General features: G+C 41.9%; 1 protein-coding gene across 4 annotated transcripts in view; it reads left to right on the top strand.

Moving 5' to 3' along the window:
• Window positions 1-22421, top strand: part of GSK3B (glycogen synthase kinase 3 beta) — a 157826-nt gene that overhangs the window by 74252 nt on the left and 61153 nt on the right. For all 4 annotated transcript variants that reach the window (XM_055809021.1, XM_055809023.1, XM_055809020.1 and 1 more), the window contains exon 3: window positions 12999-13082. In XM_055809021.1, coding sequence (XP_055664996.1) covers window positions 12999-13082 — 84 coding nt within the window. The remainder of the gene's footprint in view (window positions 1-12998; window positions 13083-22421) is intronic.

Genomic DNA, 22421 nt, shown 5'->3' with positions numbered 1-22421 from the left:
CCAAGTAAATGATAGGAAGAGATGGGGTTTGCTGGTGTTTTTATACTCTTCAATATCAGGGCAGGAAAGAGAATGTATCAAGCAGAGAATTAAAAGTCTTGAGGAAAAAAGCTTTAGCACGGAGATGCACTGTTGTGTTTGGGCCTGGAAACTGTAATTTGTGATTATCTTGACTGCTTTAGGTAGCAGTAGGTTGATGGTTTAAAAGCTTTGTGTTTAGTCTTTCAAGTCATCTTTGTGAACAAATTTTATCAAAGGTGCACCGTAACATTGCTAGCACAGCAAGGGCTTCCTTGTGGAGTGAGTCACTAGTTCGTCCCATCTGGAGCAGTGTGATCTCGAAAGTGGTACAGCAGCCCTTAAAAGGCTTTTGGTTCCACTGGAAGCTACCCAGTGTTCAAGAGATACTTGATGATTGTTTCATGGGCATAGTCAGGGTCCTTCAGAAACAACCTGGGGGGTGACAATGGGCCTAGCTCATTTGGCAGCTGGATGTCACCAATTCTGATGTTCCTAGTACCTCTGAATGTATCTAGCTTTCTGAACATTTCTGAACAGAAATACTTAACAATTTCTTCCATCTAATCAAAACTGCACATTTTCTACCTGATTGTGCATAGTTTGAATTTGGTGTAGGTAAAATTCCATGCTTGGGCAAGCAGGACAACTGGTGAGCAACGAGCTAGCATGCAGAGGTTGCAAGCCAGTCTCATCTCACTGCTGGTGAAGTTTGCGAGATACCTTGGGCCAAAACAGGTGCCTGTTTTGGTTATCTCACGTTCTATCTCCTCATGTGACTTCTAAAGTGCAGACATCAGGGAATCTGTTTGTGTAGTGGATATAGGACCAAAGAGGCCACTTCTGGCTTTTTCACAGGTATGCATGTCAGTGGTTGTGTTGATCCCTCTCATCTGTACTTGATCACTCGATACTTCAGAATACTGAGTTGGGCAGAGTAAAACACACGTAACGGCTTCCTGGATAAACCTGTTAACGTGCATTATTCTGTCTACTAGTGGTAAATTCAGGTCCGTTTTTCACAATACAACATCTTAAAGTGCTATGACTGAGAAAAGACCATTCCTGCTGTTTCCGCAGTTCCTCACCTTATCTATTGCAGAGCTTTTCCCTTTTACAACAAATGAGGCAAGGGTCCTAAAAACAAAATCTCCTTTTGTTACTCAGCTCCAGGTCATACCCACAGCATGTCTGTTCTGCGTGATGTATGCAGTGGGAGACCTCCTTAAACCATGGAAAAGAGATCTTGCAGTGGAAAGTATGTGGTAAGGTCATTGAAAGGTCTTGCAACTTCCGCTACTAGTAACAGTGGATGTTTTAATGAAGTTACCTTATAAGAATCTCCTTGTAGTACTGTGTGTTAAACACAAAGCCTGTGTAGTCCATTGAAAAGGTGGTAGTTGAGGTAGGAAATGTTTTCCAGTGTGATTTATGTGATTGACTACACACAGTGTCACAAAGTCATTGAGTCTCTTCGGTTTTACAAATGCCTATTTAAAAATTGTGCACAAGTTCAGTAAGAGAGGTTGAATGTCCATTAGGGTCACTGACAACTAGGAACTAAGCTTTTTTGAGCCTTCCTTGGAAGCATCAGGTGATGGCTGCTGTTGACCTGTTGGGTGATGTGGTGCCAAGATAATTGGCCTGACCAGGTTGTCTTTGTCTCCTCAGTCTCTTGATTTCACCAGTTCTCCTTCTGTTTACTTGCTACAGAGTTTTGTGCAAGTTCTTTTTCTATTCTGGAAGTAAGGTAGAAGCCAGGATGCTACTGCAGCTGTACCCTTTTTATACAGTGGCAGTGTTGCTACTGTCCAAGTTCTTGGCAAAAACTTCAGGTTTTTGTTTTTCCTTTCCTGAAAACTTGCTGATTTAGCATCAACCCTGTAGTTGTGCCCAGGTATCTGACAATGAGGCCAGCAAGTGGATGCTTCAAAGAGCTGGAGAGAGAAGATTTGTGGGCAGTGGCAGGTGGGGTGGCTATTGCACTTGCTGCCCCTGCAGCAAAAAAATCAAAGCGGCTGTGCATCAGCTCTTGAACCAACACAGTTTGCACCTTAGTGTATGCATTGAACTCTATTTCTGTAAGTTCTGTGACTTGAGTGGCAAGTTGGTGAATCAGGTGGTGTCTGAGGAGCCACCCAGGTGTCCTAGCTGCAGGGACAGCAGCACCCAGAAGGGTAGGGTGGGCAGCTGGGTGTGGAGGGCTACCTCTGCTCTGTGAGTTTAAGCAGCTGCTGTTCATGATTTAGGGCCTGGAGGCTGATTCGCATTGCAACATATTCCTAAGACATTGGTTGTGACACTTACCCTGGGGTAGGCTTGAATTCAGAGCTGTCCTAATCCCAGTCAGAAAAGGGAACAACTGAGTCCATAACATTCCTAGGTCTTCGCAGATCCTGGGGGAAGGACTGGGCCTCATGGGAGTTAGGTTGCCCTTGCCCTGCGGTGGTCCAGCTGGACCTGGTCCTTGGGAAACTGAGATTGGAAGCCTGTGAGACTGTAGTGTAGTCTTACGGAATGTGGTTAACGTGCCCGCTTTAAATCCATGGTGCTCACCTGACATGAAGTCATTCCTCTCTGCTCCTTTCTTTCTTTCAGAATTCCCTGTTACTTTTTAGTGTGACTCAGTGGTGAATCTAATGATAGTGCGGTGTCTCTGCTTTTAAAATTTGTCATGAAACCCTACACTTTGCTATGCAAATAGTTACTGAAACTTACTCATCTGTACGCTTTCTTTTGGGGCAATTTAGGCTAGAAGTGAATGTGAAGATTTCCTAATCTTTTCATTTCAGTGCTGTGACACCCTTTAGCCTGAGGAAATGATTTCATGAAAAATGGGACAGTGTTCGAAAAGCACTAGTGCTGACTAAGGAAAAAACCCTCAAGCAAGAAGTCTGATAACCTGTTTTATCAAACTCAAACACTAACTCTTCCAGTAGCTTGTAGTGGATTTGTACTTTGACATAGTTGACTTTCCCTTTAAAGTGTGTGGTAGATGTATTGTGTCTAGCAAAGGTCAACTGGTGAAATTATCTTGCAGCTACCAGAAGGTTGTACTGCTGCCTTTTAATATGAAGATATATATTTGGGGAAGCTTGAATTGTTTTTATGCATAAAACTGAAGAACAAGTGTTGAAACATTCTGAGGATTGTGTGGCTATCATCTGAAATTTGGTAGGGTATTTTATTATTTTACGCTTATCTTAGACCTAATGTTCACACGTCGTAGTTTTAGATTATCAGCATTCATTAGTTACTGTTTTATTTGCTCACAACAAACTTACTGAACCAGGGTGTGGGGAACCCACCAGGAATTTGGGAGGAAGGGCTTATTGTATATGTGTGTCAGGTAAGGAGTGTACATCCCTATTTTAACTTCACTGCTGGAGCTGGAGCCAATTTCCTTTCCCATTCCCCCAAGCCCAGAGGAGGAACTGCCCAGTATCCCTCTGAATTCAGCAGGGAATGTTTAACCTTTTAAAAGCTTGGTCATCTGGGAGCTCATTATTAAGACTCATACTTCTGGAAGATTTAATTCTGCTTGGCAAATAATCATCTGCAGGCAGCTAATTCCACTTGCCAGTTCCACTCTCTCTTTGCTCCCTGCTCGGTCTTCACCTGTCGTTTCCCTTTTGCGTGTCCTTCTGATTTGAATGTTTCCTCCAAGGTCTTAGGGAGTCAGAAATTTTCATTTGGATTGAAAATTAAGAGCCCCTCATGACTTACAGCATCAGACATCTTAGTGTCATGTAGTAATAGTCATGAGACAAAGGAAAAATAAACATTGGAGGCAGTGCTTGTCTGTTCCCTAAATTAATAAATAAATTTTTTGGAGGGTGAGGAGGAATTACTTTTGTTTTGCAAGTCCTTTGGAAACTGTCTGTATGAAACATCTGCTGTATCATATGTAAGAAGAGAAGGCCAAGAGTAATAAAGCATTTCATTAATGTTTAATAACATAGTGATTAGCAACCCAGCAAATGTCTTATGCCTGTGGGAGATTGGAACTTATTTGATTAATAGATTAATTGCAACCTGTTCCGGTTGTGATTGCAGGTGTACATTTCTATGGATGTTGCAGAGTCCCTGAGGACTGATGTTATAGGCATTCCTGTACTTACTTTCTTCTTCCTAGCTGAAGAGTTAAAAATCAAAACATGAGGAAAAATCCATCTGCTGTTTCTATGACAAGAGAATGATATTTACTGTAAGAGTTTTTCAACAGAGGTTCTCTGTGCTACCACTGAAAAAGGAAGGCTATTATCTCTGAAAGCACAGGGCTGCCTTTTAGAAAGTACTTTTCCTTTCAATTATTCTCCTTCTGTACTTCATTTCATTGTTATAATGGACTTGAACCATCTCTCTGAGTTTCAGACCTAGTTCTGTTTTTCTGACTCTGATCTTGGGTACACTGTGATTCCTGGTCCATCTGGACTCGCCAGTGGCAGAGGACAGTAGATGCTGTAGAACTGAAATGTAGACTTGACCTTGTTTGAAACAACTGCTTGAAAATGACTAAGTGAATTTCAGGTTGTGGTCTAGAAGTGACATGATGCTGGAAATCAGTTTGCGTTCCAAGTTTAGTCTCGAGCTTCCTGAGCTGGCAGGAATTTAGAGATGGTATTAAGCCTCTGAGAGGCTCTCAAACTCCACTTCCATTCAAAGAGGCAGTGACAAGCTAGCGAAGAATTTGGCTTCCACCCTTCAATTAACTGCTGAGATACAGGGAGGAAATGAAAGAAGAGCCATAATTTTTCTTCTGTTCTCTCAAGAGATTGAGGCTTGTTGTATGTTCTTTTAAGAGCACAAATAAGCCATTTCTGTCTCCAGTTATAGGAAACTCTGTGTAATAGTTGTACGAGGCTTAAGTTTTCTGCTTAGGGACTGTGTCCTGCACTGGCAAAAGCAGGCTGGAGATGACATAATATGGCACTTGCCATTGCTGACTGCCTTGGGGAAGAGTTAGAAAGTTCAAAGCACGTGGTCCCTTTGTGAGAAGGGATGTCATGCTCAAGTTTATTGGTGGGCAGTAATAAAATAAAAAGTATTAACAGGGTGGAAACAAGGTGTGTGTTGGTATCTCAGATTTTCATCCCGTACACCTTTCTGTCAGCTCGCCAATTACTGCGTGGTTGGGGTTCAAATCTGTATAGTTCTTAAGGGGTTAATGTAGTCTTGCCCACGTTTTGCCATGGCTGTGTGACTTTTTGTTTCAGTCATTACTCTAGAGCTTTAGTTTCAAGCATGTTTTTTTTCTCTCGCTGCCCCTGCCTGCACTTTAATTTCAGCTGAACTGTAATAAATCAGGGGTTTGCAGGTTGGGCGCGCGCTGGTGGCCCTGCCTGTGCTGGGCTGAACCCTGTGCCTTTGGCTTGCCCTGGCCTGGCCCCAGCTCCAGCCCAGCACGCGCTGCCCACTGGCCTCTGCAGGCAGGTCCTGCCTGCTGCTGCGCTCGGAGCTGGTGCTTTTTGCCCTGATCTGTACCCGTGCCAGGGCTGAAGGTCACTGTGCTCAGTAATAAATTTTGGCTAGAATACAGCTGACGCACGCGTTTTGTGTCTCTAACTCTGGGTGTTTGCAGGCCCGTGTTTCAGAAACACTTCGCAGCATAGCCCTGCTGCGTATCTCCATCATTTGTTGCTTCAGGATCTTAACGGTCAGATTTTTAGATGAGGACAAATAGTGGAAAGTTTGGCAGCGCTGTGAAACTTGGTAGCAAAAGGAAGCTGGGTTTGGAGCCTTTGCATTGCTTTTAGTTATGTAGTAAAGCAGAGCATGGTACAGCTGCAGTTCGCTGAGTTGCACAGAAATGCATGCAGAGGCATTCTGTGTCTTGGACCCCCTGTCAGCTTCCTCTGCTCGTCCCACTTGCATGGCACAGTGCATGTGAGCTCATTGTTCTCATGCTGCAGAGGTACTTGGCGTCTGGGTTTTCCCTTGTGTGAGGGCTGGGATTCCTGTCAATGGCAGGCAGGCAGAGGTGCAAGGAACGAGTAGGGCATGTGAGTATTTAAAGCAGCAGTTTTATATTTGTACTGTAAACTGCTGATGGCTATCACAGATATTTTTTTTTCTTTATTTTCTTTCTTCCTTAAGGAAGCCCTGAATGTTACCAATATAATAGTATTGTATCTCTGTCGCCAGGACTTTTTGGATTATAGAAGTCAAAGTGCTTTTACAAAATGTTAACCCTCAAAGCTGCTTCTATGCACATGCACGTGGTACACATGGGTAGAGGCTGGAGCAGGACGTAATATCTGGACTTTCTGACCTGTGCATTAGGCCTGCTGGGCTGCAAGTATTTAACAATTGTCGATGGACCAGCACTAACTGGGTTGTGGTTGTTGTGGCATTACAGCTCTTGTTACGTTGTGGATACGGATATTTTACTAAATAGTATTTGCTTGTTGATCTTGTCTTGTATTTCTGGATTAAAGGTTGTGATTGTATGAATTCGAGACTGACAGGTGTGCTAAAAATGGAGACCATCCCAAATTAGATCTGCTGGTCTTGGAAATATGCCATGACTGGCAGGAGAGGGAGACTGGGGCTTCGTCTTAATCTGTGCCTCAAATGCAAATGAGGAAAACTGTGATCCCTGTTGACATTTATCTCTGCTTGAAATTGCTTGCCTACAAAATGGGCTTGTCATGGGTGGCTAGCTATTGATGACTGGCATGGGCAGATTCCCAGCCCAGGCTTCTGTAGTTAAGTCCCTTTTGCACTTCTTTTTATTTCCGTGATAGCTTGGGGCAAATACAGAAAATTGTAGGAATTGGGTTTTTTTTCTGTAAAATGCCTGAATTATCATGTATCTGTGAAAGGCAGCTAGTTCTGTGATCCATAGAATAATTTCTGTAATACTTTTGCTGAGAGCAAGAACAGTGTCAAAAGTAGCATTGTGATCGGTGTTTGAAAGCCACCTTGGGATGAATGGGTCAGGCAGCTTCAGGAGCTTTCAGAGATGGTGGCACAGCTTTTATTTTGCAGTCTGTCCCACTAAGCTTAGGATAACCCAGACATACTAGGATTGGAGCTCTAGTAATGACGTTAGTGAAAGTATGCTGGTCTTGGTGATCCTACTACCCCTTGGAGAATTGTCAGGTGCTGTTTCTGTACCACAGGCAGATGATGGTGAGTATGATGGCTTCCTCTGTGATCTGGAGTGTTTTGTCTCGGTATGCCTTACAAAGCTGAGTCTAGGAGGTATGGCTCAAATGTTGTTGTGCAAGCAGCTGTCTCCGCAAGGCATCGAGTGTAGCTGGCTAGGATCCCATTGAAAGACCTTTGTCAGTAATGCGCCTGCTGCCCTGTGCTTAGAGTCCATCCTTTTTCTTATGGTGGGAGATGGTCAGGATAAAGAGGCTTCTTCCTGCTGTATGGAAACACTTTAAATCTCTGAAGGTCTCAGCCTGAGCCTGTTCTCTGAAGCAGGCTCCCCAGTGCAGCGGGTGAAGGCGAGTGGGGGTGGCTGGTCATTCAGGCCGTTCAAGTAGATGGAAGCAGGGGTGGGGGGAAAGGCATGCCTTGCTGCTTCATCACTGCCTTCATGCCACAAGAAACTAGTTTATTTCCCAGCTTTGCGTGTGGCTCCCTGGTCTGGCTCTTCACGGTGGGAAAATCTGTAGAACAAGAAATATGGTAGAATGGAGAAGACTGATGGAAGCAGGGGAAAAGAGGAAGGAAGCTGTAAACATGACACGTGCAAGAGGACAATTGTATATACCGAGAAATTTGGATCTACCTTTGATGCTTCTATCCATCTATAATGCCAGAGCTCATGTGACAATTACTCTTCATTTTCTGTTTTTCCAACCCGATTGAAGAACATAAGATACTCTGCTCCAGCATTTGAAGGTATTACCCTAAGAAGAATAAAAATTAGTTCAAAAATTGCAAAAATGAGAATAAAATTTAGTGCTGACCTTACTTAAGCAAGAAGACTGATGCTGCAGTTGCTCGTTGAAATAGATTGGTAACTTATTGTGCCTTTCCATCAAAAAGATAACCTCCCTTAAAAGGACAAGACATACACAAGGACCAGGTCATGTCCTTGGTGTGACAAAAGGCAAAAATACAAATTTCTAATTTCTCCCATTTCATCTGCTTTAGACATAACCCTCAAAGAACCTTGTTGAGACTTTACACAGGTATTTCAGAAGAAAAAAAAGTAGCAAAAACTAGTGTGCCCTTTAGCTAAGGAAATTCTGAGGAATTCTCTTCTGATCTGGATCCAGGTGATATTTCTACATCTCATTGGGTATATATTGATAATGTCATGCTGACATGAGCTGTACAAAACCTTCCACCTTCTTTTGCTGTGGTCTGGTTCAGGAAGCTGCAAGTCCATAAGGCATCATCGCTGATGATCCAGTCATTTCTTCTGTTGTAAAAAGGACCAGGTCGAAAAAGGAGGAAAAGGGAAAAAGGAAAAAAAAAAAAGCAAAGATCCAGGTTAAGCTTGATGAATGCAAACTCCATAGCTCTAGAAATCTCTGGATGGGAAGGGAGAGTGTGTGTGTGGGGGATGGGGCAATGGTTACCCTAATCTGTAAGAGCAGACTAAGTAGTGAGGCAGAAGTGATCTTGCTTTGGTGGTTTTATGTCAATGTCAGCATTAGCACAGCTATGAGGGATTGCAATTGTAACTTTGGAGAGCAGGCTTCGTGAGTCTTTGTGCATCAGCTCCACTGGCTATGCTTTGAAGTTATAAATCTGATGTTGTCTTGGCAATCTTCAACCAAATCTTTAACCTTGATGGGCAGCTAGGTTTTTTCAATATAATGAACAGATACAGGCAGTCGGGGCTGGGAAAGTTGTCTTCAAAAGTGATGAACAGGGTTTTGTCACGTGGGGTTTGCTTCAGTAGTTAGTACCAGTGCGTTTGAGCCTTTCACTAAAGCAGTCTTCTCTATGTGTGTCAGCAGCCCCTTGCCTTCTGGATAAAGAAATCTGTTTTAGATAAAGAAGTCGAACTGCAACAGAAATTTGCTGAGTAATGTGTACGTAGTCCCATTGTTCCTTTGAGAAGCCATGAACTGTGTGCTGCAGGAGCTTTGTGTTTCGGTGCGAACAGAAGTCTGCTGGGTCCTCCCTTGTGGTGAGGCTGGTGCTGAAGGGGTTGACCTCGAGTCTCCCCAATGCCTTCTGCCAGAGGCTCGAGGTAGGGCCATTCTCCCTGGCTGCAGTGTAGAGCACTTTTTTGCATCCTGCCTAATCCAGACTGGCCCAAGGGCTACTGCCGGAGCTATCTCCAGTTTAATTTGTTCAAAGGCTTGTCATTGCTTGGGGCCCCATTTGAAATCATTCTTCTTCTGCGTCACCTGATAGGGCTTACAATCAGTCTGTAATTTGGAGTGTGCATTCTCCAAAACCCCACAATGCCCAAGAAAGCCTGTGTTTCTTATTAGTTGGTGGAGACATAGCTGTTATTTGTTGATCACATCCATTGGGGTCTCATGACATCTGTCTTGCTGTCTTATTCCCAAAAACTGGATCTCCTGTGTGAGTGCCTTCACCTTACTTTCTTTTTTGGTAAAAGCAGCTTTCAGAAGGATTTCGACTGTGTTCTTCTCTTTCTCGAAGACTTCTACTGCTGTATTGCCCCATATGATGATGCCATCAATATATTGTGGGTGTTGTAGAGCTTCACCCTGTTCCAGTGCAGTCCGGATCAGTCCGTGGCAGATGGTAGGGCTGTATTGCCACCCCTGGGACAGTCGATTGCAGGTGCATGGGACACCCCTCCACATGAAAGCAAACTGGCCTGCACTCTTCAGTGCTTACCAGGCCTGGGACTCTGAATTCAGTAAGAAAATTAAACCTTTCTCTTTATGTGAATGGGTGGGAGAACAGGAAAGAATACCTTCCTCTTTGAGCCTTTGACTTTACATCCATGTCTCCTGGAAGACAAAAAGGATGAGTTAAGGATAAGCGTGAGCTTTATGTTTTCATCCACCATGTATTTGGGTCATGCACTGTCAGCCTTTCTCATCAGCATGTTCTGAAATGGTTTTAGTTTGCATTATATTTAGACATGTGTTTTCTTTCTTGTACTTGGTGTGGGATATCTGTCACTGTTCACTTCACTGAAGGTTCCCTGCTTATAATCTGATATTCCCCCCACCTCCCAGTGCATTTGTACACTGGTAATTAATAGTCCACATTATAATGTGAAAAAGGGGAAATACATGGTAGAGTGAGACTACTTTATCCATCTAAGGAGAAATGAATTCTTTAAAGCGTCAGTCTGTTACGTGAACATCAGTAGCTGTTCCCCTGCCACATCCAATTCGAGTTTTGCAACTGTTCGAGTATTTCTGGTTTTAACTCCACCAGGGAGTGGTGATTAAAAGTCAGCTTGGTTTTAAGGTGGCTGAGGTGACTGTTTGACTAAGATGATAATTTAAATTTGTTTCCTTCTGTCTAGTCACAGGATGCAAGATATAGGTTACTGTGTAACTGGTTTATGAGTTATCCCTGATATTAGCACCTCTTGAAGCAGTGTTTGTGCAGCTGCAGCAGATGGTCAGGATGAGAGCCGAAGGAGATGGATCGAAGTGGAAGGCATCAAAGTGGGCACAGGCTGTGCCTGTGCTAGGATGAAATACCAGAGTACTTCAACCTAGCGTTAGAATAACTTCTGTTGATTTCCCACCACCACCACCCCAGTGTATCCAATGAGCATATACATACTATCTAAAGAACATGAAGCGAGAACCTGACTTAGAGTATATATGGGTATTTTAAGGAGTTAGCAGAGTTATCACCGAAGTAATACTGTGCATTAATGTTTAGTATATTTGTGGTTTTTTTCCAGTAATTCCATGAGATAAATGGTATTGTTCCTGTGTTGCAGCCAGTGGGAGAAAAGAAGGAAGAATTTAATTGCTTTATGTTATGCTGTGAGTTGCTGGTGAAATTTGGTTGAGATGCTGGAGCTGTCGGTGTTAGGTTTGCTGCTGTAGTAATACCGTTAAGTACTGTAAAAGCCAACTGGAGAAGTCAATCTCTAGTCATAATTTGTGTTTTGGTGACCGATGGGATCTAGAGCCATCCCTGCTTCGACCGGTTGAAATCCGGCCCAGGCTGTAAGGCCCAGGGAGCCGCCCCGAGCCAGTGGTGGCTGCTTTTCCGAACGAGATGAGAGGATGAGGCCGTTCTGTTGGTTTGAAGTCTGAACTGTGCCATGTGTCACAGGAACCCCAGCCACGATTCTCCAGATAGTTATTCTTTATAACATGCTATCAAAAAGAAGTCAAAGTGGAGAATATTTGAGCTCTTGTTCCTACCAGGAGAGCACTTTTCTCTGTGAGATGTGAGGCATGTTGATGAGGTTGTGGTGACACCTGTATTCCTCTTTCACAAATTCACTCCATAGGATTTCAGGAGATACTTGAAAGCCTCAGAGGTCTCTCCCTACTTTCTCTCTTCATCCTTCAGGACAGAATAGGCCTGTCTTGGTGTACACCTAACGGATTTAGGCTTTAATCTGTTCAGAGGCTGGGCAGGCCCAGGGAAGGACTTGCTTTCTCGTTAACTACTAACTGGACAGTCGCCAACTGATAATTGTGTGAGATGTCACTCGTGTTTGTAAAGAGCTGGCTAATACTGAAGTATTTTTTTTCAGTCAGCGGGTGGCAGGGATGATAGGATTAATGATACTGCATCCTATTTAACACCTTTTTTTTTTTTTTTTTTTTTTTAAGGCTACGTGGCTTAGAGGATTTAAAAGCGGAGTTCATAGCCATGTTCACATTAGAAGCTCTCAGTGGTTCTTGTGGAGTTCCTTAAGCTTTAATTGTGGTGATAAGCAATGTGCATGACCCTCTGATACACAGAATATGAAATCCTCATTTTGACAGCAGCACCGCACAAAGTAGGTGTTTGCTTTATGCATTTAAGTATAAAATGTGTGGTGGCTGAAGAATTTTCTCCCCAAATATTTCCCGAAGTTGTCCAGGATTCTAGTAGGATCAGTGTATTAGTCTAGTATATTGGTCCTAGCTACTTAAGATGTGTGATTAGCAACCCTGTGATGCAAGTAAAAATTGGAATAGCTTCTATTTTTGAAGCTGCAAACTGTAGAGTAGTTGAGGAAGGAAAAACTCTGTGTGATGTGTAAATGTGCCCATAGGAGAAAGGAGTAATGTAGCAACAGCTGTGGAGTGAAGTTAACAAACATAGCTGTGCTAATTTTACTTGTTGAATTGCAGGTATGAATAAAAACAAACATTTCACTCATTTTTATCTGTTAGGCTATAAGATCCCTCGTTTGTTAGGGCTCAGTTACAATGCATATTGCGGTAACGTCCCCAGGTTATCACGCATATAGTGAACTGAATTTATTTTAACAGCTTTTTTAGGTTGATACAAAATGGGAAAATAACATTGTTATTTTATCTGCCTAAGTTGGCTAAACTTTGGTTGAACAAAAGAGGGAACCGAGTTGCCTGCTCGGTTTCAGGTGTGTTTTGTTGGTGTTGCAAAGAAAATGGTACGGAAATGATCTTCCATCACAAACCTCTTTTGCAGTGTGGAGCAGGGCAGGTGTGTAGGTGGAAATGTTATGTTTACTTTTTCATTGTTTACATTGTTTTTACAGTATTCAAGGGGGATAGGCTTCCAACCATTCTGGATGATATATTGTATTATTGTAAGATCAGAAAATAAAAATGGAAGTTAATGTTGTCTTGCCTTTTACCACTGAAACTTTGGTAACGCAAGTAGGTAATTCTTGGATTTTGTGATGGATTTGTGGACCTTTGCTCTAGAGAGAAAATGTACTCAAAGGTGTCGATACTCTTGGTGGTAAAATAATTGGAATAAAGACTAATAAATGTGTGAAAGCTTTTACCTCTTTCCAGCTTCAATTGTTTTGGTTCGTCAGCTCCTGTATCCGTATATTAAGGTGTTCATTACAGTACTCTAACACTGTGAGAAAAGAGTTTTTCTAATTGTTTGCTTTTCTCTTGTTTCAGAACAGAGAGCTCCAGATTATGAGAAAGTTGGATCATTGTAACATTGTCCGATTGCGTTATTTCTTCTACTCTAGTGGAGAGAAGGTAAGAGTAAAAAACAAGGCAATGCCTCCAGGTAACCATTTGGGGTATAACTGAACTGTTTGAATTTCTAGAGACAGGAGCGTGAAGATAGGAGACGTGATAACATCAAGAAAATGCTAGAGCGGTGCCCAACAGATCATGTTTGAGCAAATCTTTTGCAGTATGTAAGTGTGTGGACTGTGAGTAGTATTATTGGTATAGCATAACAACAGCGTAACAGATTTGGATATTCACTGCTACTTTTAATTTGATGGAGCACAGCTGGCCTTCATTTGCACATTCTAGCACTATCTTTCCATATATGCAGATATGTTTTCTAGTATTCAGTGTTAACTATCCTGGATTTAAAGCACTTACGTGACTTTTCCCAGACTCTGTCTCTGTGTGCTTCTGTCCCCCTTCCTTCTGTGTCCGTTCAATATACAGGCTGAGTTTCAAAGCCCAGAGGAAAGAATAATGTCTGATTGTGTGATTGTATCATTTGTCAAAATGCTTATGCTCCAGAAAAAGGATCAGATAGCTGGATTTAATAAATCTCAAGTCATAGACACTGCTATCTGTTTTCTTTCAGTCTAGTTATAAAGGTTTCTTGTGCTTTTTAGAAAGAGGTTACAGGGTTTTATTTTAATGGGATGTAATAACGGTTTCCTTGCCTATGTATGTATCAGCATTTTATGAGTCATAGGAGAATAAGGATGAAATGGACCTCAAGATAGCATCTGGTCCAACTTCATGCTTAATGCATCATCATCCATGAAATTAACACACACACACACCCCCCAAAAAAAAAAAAAAAAACAAAAAAAACAAAACAAAACACAAAACACCAAAAAAAGAGTCCTTCTGGCCTAAGTGGGAGTTAATGTAAGCTATGAGGTGGGGAAATGGGCTAGATGACCTTCTGAACATCCTCTCATCTTTTTTACATAGTTATAAATTGTTATGCATTTTATATGAATATTTATATGGGTGTTATAGTTTTTCATTTTTTAAAGCGGATTACATCCTTACTTGTGTTCAGATGCCAGTACATATGGGTCCACAGTGCTGTAAAGGACTGTATACGAGAGCTGATAGCTACTGGAAGGCTATTAACTGCTGTTACCATGAAGTGGGTCAACAGAATGGAGAAGCAACCCACCCACTTCGTGGTCTTTGAAGCTAGAGAAGGAGCTGGCATCTCCAGGATAAGCTGTTGGCAGCAGGTCGCTGCAGTCTGGTGCAGTGCACAGAGGGATGACTGGAGAATGTTACTTCTCCGAGAGGTGCCTGGGGGGCACCTGGCACTGTGCCTTGTCTCTGCCAATGGAAAGCTTGCAAAACCAATTTGCAGAAATAAGGAGAAATGTGAATTAATTTTTTTATTATTTTTTTCTGAATCAGCCCTTCCCCTTCCTTCCTTCCCCTTGCCTTGTGATAGCGAGCTTTTCCAGTGTTATGTGGCTATTGCTGTTTTGTTGGATGTGCAGTGTAGTTTTGTAAATTACACTGTACTTGTTTAGCATATAACCAGAAATTCCTCAAGCAGCATGAGTACCAGAAAATAAATACTGTGAAGTATGGCTTGGTTTGGGGTTTTTGTTTGTTTTGTTTGCTTTTTAACCAGTTTGTAACTTGGCTAGAGTGAAGTTAGCATTCCATGGGTCAAGCAGAAGACATCTGCCTTATCTAATGGCTTGAAACCTCTTGTAAACAGTGGAAGTGTTAAAACTTACCAAGAACGCTGTTCCAGGAGCCTTTGTGTAACAGTAACTTGAGTAAAACTCTTTTGGAAATCTTTAACTTGGTGTTGAGCTTGAGACTGGATTTTCCACTTTGCTGTTTCAACTCCACGTGGCTGATTCTTAGCAATGCTAGTTTTGTTTTTAAAAATGTGGCCTCTATCCATGACTAGCAATCTTAATGCTTCAGTGAGAAGTTTTCTTTCATGTTACTTTTCTGCTCTTCTCTCTTCATGCTTCTGCTCTGTGCCTTTGACATTTCCACTACTGCCCTGTTGCAAAATGGGACAAATGTGAACCAGTCCCTAGGGCAAAAGTGCACCCAGCAGAACATCAGCAGTATAAAGTTGCAGTTCAGGTTGCAAGGTCTCTTTGCAGTTCAATACAAAATGATACATAATTAGCTTGCAAGTATTTCCATGTAGGTGGCAGCATGTGAAGGTAACTCTGAGTTTGGCTGCTGTTTCGGAAAACTTCTAAAGAGCAGCAAGCTGGTGCTCTGAAGCTCATCTAGGAAGGATGAATAATGTTTCATGTTTTTGTCAGTTTGGGAACCAATAATGTGTTTTCCTTCATATTACCCTATAATAAAGCTGGCTTTTTGAAGAGTGGAGGAAAAGGGAGGTAAGTGTAAGGTTCCATCTAGTAACCAGGAAATACGTGTAGGAAGCAGTTACAGATAGAGATGCTAGGTACCTTAAGCTTTATATAAACTGATTCTTGAAGCCAAGTCCAGTGGGAAGGGTAATGTAAAAATTTAAGGGACACATAGCAGAAAATGCGGTAGCAGTGATGAGTGGGGCTTGCAATTGCTGTCTGTCTTCATGAAGAACTTAACAGTCCACTGCCATTAATCTGCATTTATGCTGACTCAACTCTAGCAGTGATGGGAGAATTTCAGAGGTAATTATTATATGGCTGATCCCTTTAATGAAATAGTTCACCAATGAACTTAATTTTGATACCTATATATCAAGCATTCTCTTGTATAGAGGTTTTCATGCTGCTGCTATCACTCCACCTCTTTGTTCTAGCTGGAGTGTTCCTTAGATTTCTTCCTTCTTTCCTGGAGCTTAGCACCAGCGTCTCTAAGCCCAGAGGCTTTTCTTTCTTTGGGTTTTTTTTTGGGGGGGGGGGGTAATATGCAAGAAGTTTAAATTTGTCCCATTTCAGAGGTACCTCAAAGGATTTCTCCAAATCCAGTGAGACTGGCACTCTTTGAAAGCTATGTGCCTAGTAGCCACTTTAGTTCATGTTAATTGCTAGGCATATTTAAGTGCTGGACACCCTGAAAAGTGATTTTATTCTAGCAAATCAGGGGGGTTAATTCTTGATTAGAATACTGGAAACAACAGAAAATAGCATCAAATAGAAAAACAATTCTAAATAACACTTGCTAGTAAGACTATTCCTTAGCTTTATCAAAGTTGTAGTTAGTTTGTAGAGATTTGGAGCGCTCTGTTAGCTTTTTCTGGGAGCTGTCCATGGAACTGGCTGAAGTGTTGGAGCTTCCCTATCTTTTCTTTTTCCTTGTGATGAACTCTCCTTTTTATGTCTCTCATTTGCTTAAACTTCTTTCCTGGTTTTGCCAAAAGCAATCCAGCCTTAGCAGCATGGAAATCTTGTATCAAACATCAGCCTTTGACTGATTCCTTCTCCCTTGTCTTCTGTGACTGGGTGACTCCTGCTTGTCCGAGCATCTTTGAATTTGTGTTACCTTTATATAGGTACACCGTATATAGGGGGTGTGTGTGTGTGTATATATGCACATACATGTATGTGCACATATTTGTGTCTTTGTGTGTGTATATATTATTGTTCTGAGTACTGACTGTGTATTAATCATGTTTGACTAATGATTTCCAGTTTCAGAGCTCAAAGAGAGCGCATAATGTATATTAATATGACAGTTGACAGGCTTGGCATTCAGGTTGCTTCTATAAACTATTTCCTCCTCGGTTCTTTCTTTGTGTAAGTTTACAGACGTTTGTCAAACCTGTTCAATAACCCAGTTCTTTTGAAGGACTCTTCTTTAATGAATTTGCCAGAGCAGATTCTGATTTCTTTTTTTCTGAGGCTGTATGAGACATCTGATAGCAGGGCACAGAGTTTTGTAGCTGTAATGTGCTTTTCGGTAGTCCAAAACGTGTAGTTACAACTGGTGGAATGAACCAGAGGGGAAGGAACAACAACCAAATAATGGACTGAGTTGTGTACGGACAGTTCTCTTGGTGGAAGTAGTCACAAGTCTTTTCCATGCCTTAATTCTGTGATTTATGATTTTCTAGGTAATCCTTGGAGAAAATGGGCAGGATTATAGGCCTAGCCAGCTCTGCTGTGTTTGATAGTTTTGGTTTTCTGCTTTAGGATAAGGCAGATGCTTGAACAATATGCCTGGTTTGCCTGTCAGCTTGCCACTGGGAGATCAGACTGTATTAGGAAGACATAGATTTCTGGTTTGTTTTTTGCTATTTTTACTTAATTTCAGGGATTGCTTTGTATTTAGCATGATATATAAAAGTAAGTGTTGATTTACTGCAACAGGAGGAGATGGTCTTGCTGCTGCCCTTTTTAGCCTAATTCTGCTGAGAACCTTTTGAGCTGTGATTCAAGGGAGGGTGGACATGGACATACCAAGTGATCCCTCTGGCTCCTTTGCTGAGAGTATTCCCCAATGTTTTATAGTACAACCCAACTTCTTACATCAGTGGCTGCTGAATAAAATTACTCAGCTGTGTAAAACCTGAAGTGAGTTTCTAATTCTGTCCCCCTGCCCCACCCCCCACCCCCCCACCCCCCCTTTCTGGTCTAGATCTCTGTGGTATTCCATAACTGCCAGATTTTCTTGTGTGGATGTTTTTGAGTTTGTAATTGTTTGTTCGATCCATATCCGTGCCCAAAAGAGGAAGAGGAGTCACTGGAGAGATTTGTTCCTGCATGAAATCATGTAAGAGTAAAGTAAATACAGTTTTTTGTTGAGTAATTGCATCTCTGGTTATGTAACTTGTCCCCCCTCCCTTTAAGGTGGCTTGGTATTCAGAGAAGTCAAAGAAAGCATATATGGAAGCACAGAAAGATCACAAACAGGCAATATGCTGACTCTCTTTTGGCGGCTGAGCTGGCCCTTCTGCATGCTCTAATTGATTTCTAGTCTTATTTAGCCTTAGCTGTAAGGGCATGCAGCCAAAAGTCCATGCAGACTCGGGATGGAAATTTACTCTCATAGACTTAGACTGAGGTTTAAAATAAACATGCAGGAGATACATGCTGAGCTGCACTATGAGCTGCTGTGCACTCTCTCACATGCGCTTTTGGCAGCAGTGTGTTAAACTGCAATGACGAAATCTGGGAGAAGGGAGCAATCAGCTTGTTTGCAGGTTTGGGCTTTGCTGAACAATCAGTGTTTCTCCAGGTTCATATCCCTGTTAGGAAGAGCTGTATCTTCCACCTTCAGAGAGGCATGAACGTCACCTTCCTTTCTTGCAGGAGTGTTCAGATAAGTGCTCACATAAGCACCGTCCATTCTGTTCCCTGTTAAAATGGAGTACTTATAGTTGAACTGTTTGGTTTCTTAATTGAACTTTAAAAAAAAAAAAAAAAGGTCTTGCACAAAAAGTTCAATTAACAGAGCCCTGAGCCCAATTTCAAATTGACAGAGCCTGTGTGAATGTTTTGCACCAGCCTAGTAATGTGCTGAAGGGCCATCACTAGAGATGAATTTAGTCACTATGATCCATTTAATCCTTGGCAGATCTGCTGTGCTGTCAACAAAGGAGCAATTAATGCCAATTATGAGGAGTTTTGTGATGTTGGTATCTCTGTAGTCCTTGCCTCAGGCCTGCCAAGCTCATTTCAAAAAGGGCACCAGTCATCAGATAATGATTATCAGTTACTGCTGTTAGAGCTTGCAACATGCTGGGAATTTTCTTAGTTGTAGTTAAGAGCAGTCTCTGGGTTTGAGTAGGTTGTGTTAACAGAAATAGCAGTTCTGTCTGTCTGCAGGAGGGCTTTGCAGGAGCGGAGTAGGCAGCAGTGGCTACATCCTCAATGTGGTAGATATGTGCAGTGGAAATGGGAGGCTCCATGATTTCTCTCTAGACCAGTGAACCGTCCAGTACGTCTGGTTAGTCACTCTTCTGTTCTCAAGTCACTCCTCTGCCAGCTCTAGCCACTGCTCTCACCTTCCTGTTTTGGATGGGTGTTAGGAAAGCCCTTGTATCGTTTGTCCTGAAGCAGGCATGTAGTTTGAACTTGTATTTTGTATTATCTTGCCTAATTTGTTGTCATGGATATATCCTGATTCAGAAATTTCCACTCAGTCTGGAATATAGTGTACAGGCAAGAAAATAGTAGATCTCCAAAGACTCTGATTTTCATTTTCATGGTAAGGTATGCAGGACAGCCCAATGATCTCGACATTATATGTTAATTTGCATCTTCCAACAGAGTTATCGCCAGCTTATGGCACAGTCCCTGCTTGGGACCTGTGGTTCAGCTATCCACAGATCACGTGTGTCAGAGATCACAAGTTGGTTCCACCTTCCAAATGTTAGGCCACTGTTTCCAACTTCATAGAACTATTTCTTCTTGGAAGTACAGCTAAAAGCTTAAGGACTTTACAGGGCTTAAAATAAACAGGAATCAGCAGGCATTCCCAAATTCTTTTAATAAGTGACGTTTTTTTTACCATAGTCTCTCTTTAGAGGGGAAAGCAGTGACAGAAAATGTCTTTTCTTTTTCTTTTTGGTAATGAAGAGGAAAGACTTAGTGCACCACCTAAGAACGTAGACTCTTTCATTGATCAAACATAGACTGTGCAAGCCAACTGTCTTGGAACAAGACCCAGGAAGGTTCTTAAATCTGAATTATATTGGGAGGTTTGACTTCTGCCCTTATGCTCCCACCAGAGCTGACCCAGGTGGCAGTTCCTACCTACATCAGACTGTTATGCTGAAGAGTAATGAGCATTGCAGAACAATCTGGTAAGTTTTGACAAGTAGGTGTAGAAACAGAAGTCCTGGGACAGATCTCAGTTCTCACACTCAGTCATGAACAGTGAGTGAATAGGAAAGGAGGTATTTTGCCCAACATTTGTAGTACCAGTAGAAAGTATGAGTATCTTTCTGAACTTTGGGCTGTCCTGCATACCTTACGATGAAAATGAAAATCGGTTGACTCTTCAGCTGCTCTTACTCCTCTGAAGTTATCTGTGTGAAACTGCAGCTATACCTCTAGGCTCATGGCTCCTTTACAATGGTGGCAGCCACAGCTCTGTTTTGAAATAAATATGTTTGTAAACTGCAAGTAAAAACAGGCACGTGTGGCCACTGGATGTCACCATTCCTTCATACAAATAAAGTCAGCTACAACATTTTTTGTATTTCCAAATTTTCCATTGTATCATGGCTACTCAGTAGTTAGAGTAGGAAGGCTGCAAATACTCACTTTGTCTTTGGAAGCAGGTCCAAAGTCTTTGTATCTATGATGTACTGTGTCAGCCTTCAAGATTAGAGAAGGAAGGTGGGTGTCTCATGGTGCTTGATAAGGGTGTGTGAAGCATGTGCTGTTTGTAACTTGAAGAAAAAATGAAACAACTTTTTTTTTTTTTTTTAGAATCTAGGGCAAAAACTGTGATTTTGAACCTTGTATGTTGTCTAAATCTAGGCGGCTAAGCCAGGGTGAAGGGCATATCTTGCCTCATGCTGACATTCTGGTGTTTAAGTAATGCACTCTGAAAGAAGGCGTAATCCACGTGAAATGCTAAAATCCATTTCCTTGCTTTCCAACTCTTAAGTTAAATCCTTCAGAGCCTTTTGACAGAACCCTTGCATAGCTGCCATCCTGTCAGTAACAGCTCCATGTGTAGCACCTACCTCTGAAACATCACTGGTGGGGTGCTGCCATATGGTAAAGAAAATATGGTCCCCTTGAGTAAACTGACTGGCTTATTTACCATATAGCCCAAAAACCGATGCCATGGGATAATGTCAATAAGGAGAAGTGTGTTTTGGAGCATATTCCTTAATTTTCAGTTGATTGCTTATCTGTGTGAGTTTTAGCTTGAATAGGTGGGTGAATTGAGTTTATTCAGAGTGCAGTTCCACTTTTATTTCTCTAAATGCAAAGTCAGTTTAAGAAACTTCTGTATTGTTCATTTCCTCTCAGTTGCACTCATATAGTGGATCACGTGGAGTCTGTCTGAAAACTAGCTCGATTAAATGATCTGGGATTTAAAAATGAAATATATATGTAAAAGCAAAAAGCAAGTGCAAACCAGAACCACCACTGCACTGTTACTGATCTGCCAGGAGATGAAAACTGAAATGAGCATGTTCATCACTTGCTAAATGCTGACCAGTAAAATTCAGTCACCTGAGAAGAAAGAGCACCCAGAATAGTTTCTTTACCTTTTTATCCTATTACTTGAAACTCAGAGAAATTTTCCTTAGATTCCAGGTGGGACTGACAATTCGGGAGAACTTCTAACATCTTAATAGATGGTGACATATTCTTCAGAGTTCACTCTGATTTCTTTTTTTCCCTTTGACCCTCAGTCTGGCATTTGGATGTACGACCTCCCTGGTTTCTGTCATCGTGTTGGTGGTAAATTGGGGAAATGGTTGGCCTGTGACTCAGTAACGTTGAACATGCAGTTTTATACATGTATGTTGTAAATGTAGTGTGAATGGAGAAATTTAATGAAAGCTGGTATAAACCACACAGGATTGATTTGAGGTTGCTGAGGTGAGGGGAAGATCATATAGAAGGAATATCTGAGCTTCCCCTGCAAGGAACAATCCAGATGAGCGAATATTTGAATTCAATAGCTGTTGCTTTATATAGGCCACAGTTAAGCTCAACTGGATGGTGCTTAAAACACACTGAAGGAGAGAAGAGTTTTAAAAGTGGAGATTGAGACCTCTGTGCAGCATTCCTGTGTTGGTAGGGCAATGTTTTCCATTTCTCAGAGTCTTCAGCCACATACTGTGTAACGCTCATGTGCTAGAGTAGTTTGTGTGCTTGCAACCTGTTTTATCTGCAATTCCTGATACAAGTTTAAAAAAAAAAAAAGTTGCTAGAATGTTTTGGCTCTTGTGTCCTAGTCTGTCTCATGCTTTTGTTATGGTTTAGTCTGTATTAGTATTTACTTATATGAAGTGTTTCCAGCCAAAGTGAAGCGGTGCCTGAATTGCAGGTTCTCGAGAGGTGCAGAGCGGTTCAGTGGCAAGGTGGGAGTTATTTCACTGTGGCTCACTTTGGAGCAGTGTTTGTCAGCTGAGGATTTATCTGCCAGGTGACAAAGAGCAGCTTCTAAACATTGGAGGCAATTGCAGGTTCATGAACCGCATTGCTAAAGTCAAAATCCTAATGAAATACATTGAATCCGGTATTTCAGGATCTGGCTTCCTGCCCTCCCCCTTTCTTATTTTAAAGAGTACATGGTCATAACCTTAGCAGCAAGCACAGCGGAACATGAGTGCATGTAACTTTTGACCTGCTGAAGAAAGCTAATAATCTCTTCAATCCCAAAGTCTATAAGAAGTGAGTTACTTTAATGACATCTTGTTGCTTTGTCATTTATATGATGCAGTTTCCTCTGGACTTTTCTGCTCTCTGC

This window comes from Falco peregrinus, chromosome 6 (genome assembly GCF_023634155.1).
Source record: "Falco peregrinus isolate bFalPer1 chromosome 6, bFalPer1.pri, whole genome shotgun sequence".
NCBI lineage: Eukaryota > Metazoa > Chordata > Aves > Falconiformes > Falconidae > Falco > Falco peregrinus.
The sequence above is the reverse complement of the archived record's forward strand: the minus strand, read 5'-3'. Positions and strand labels throughout refer to the sequence as shown.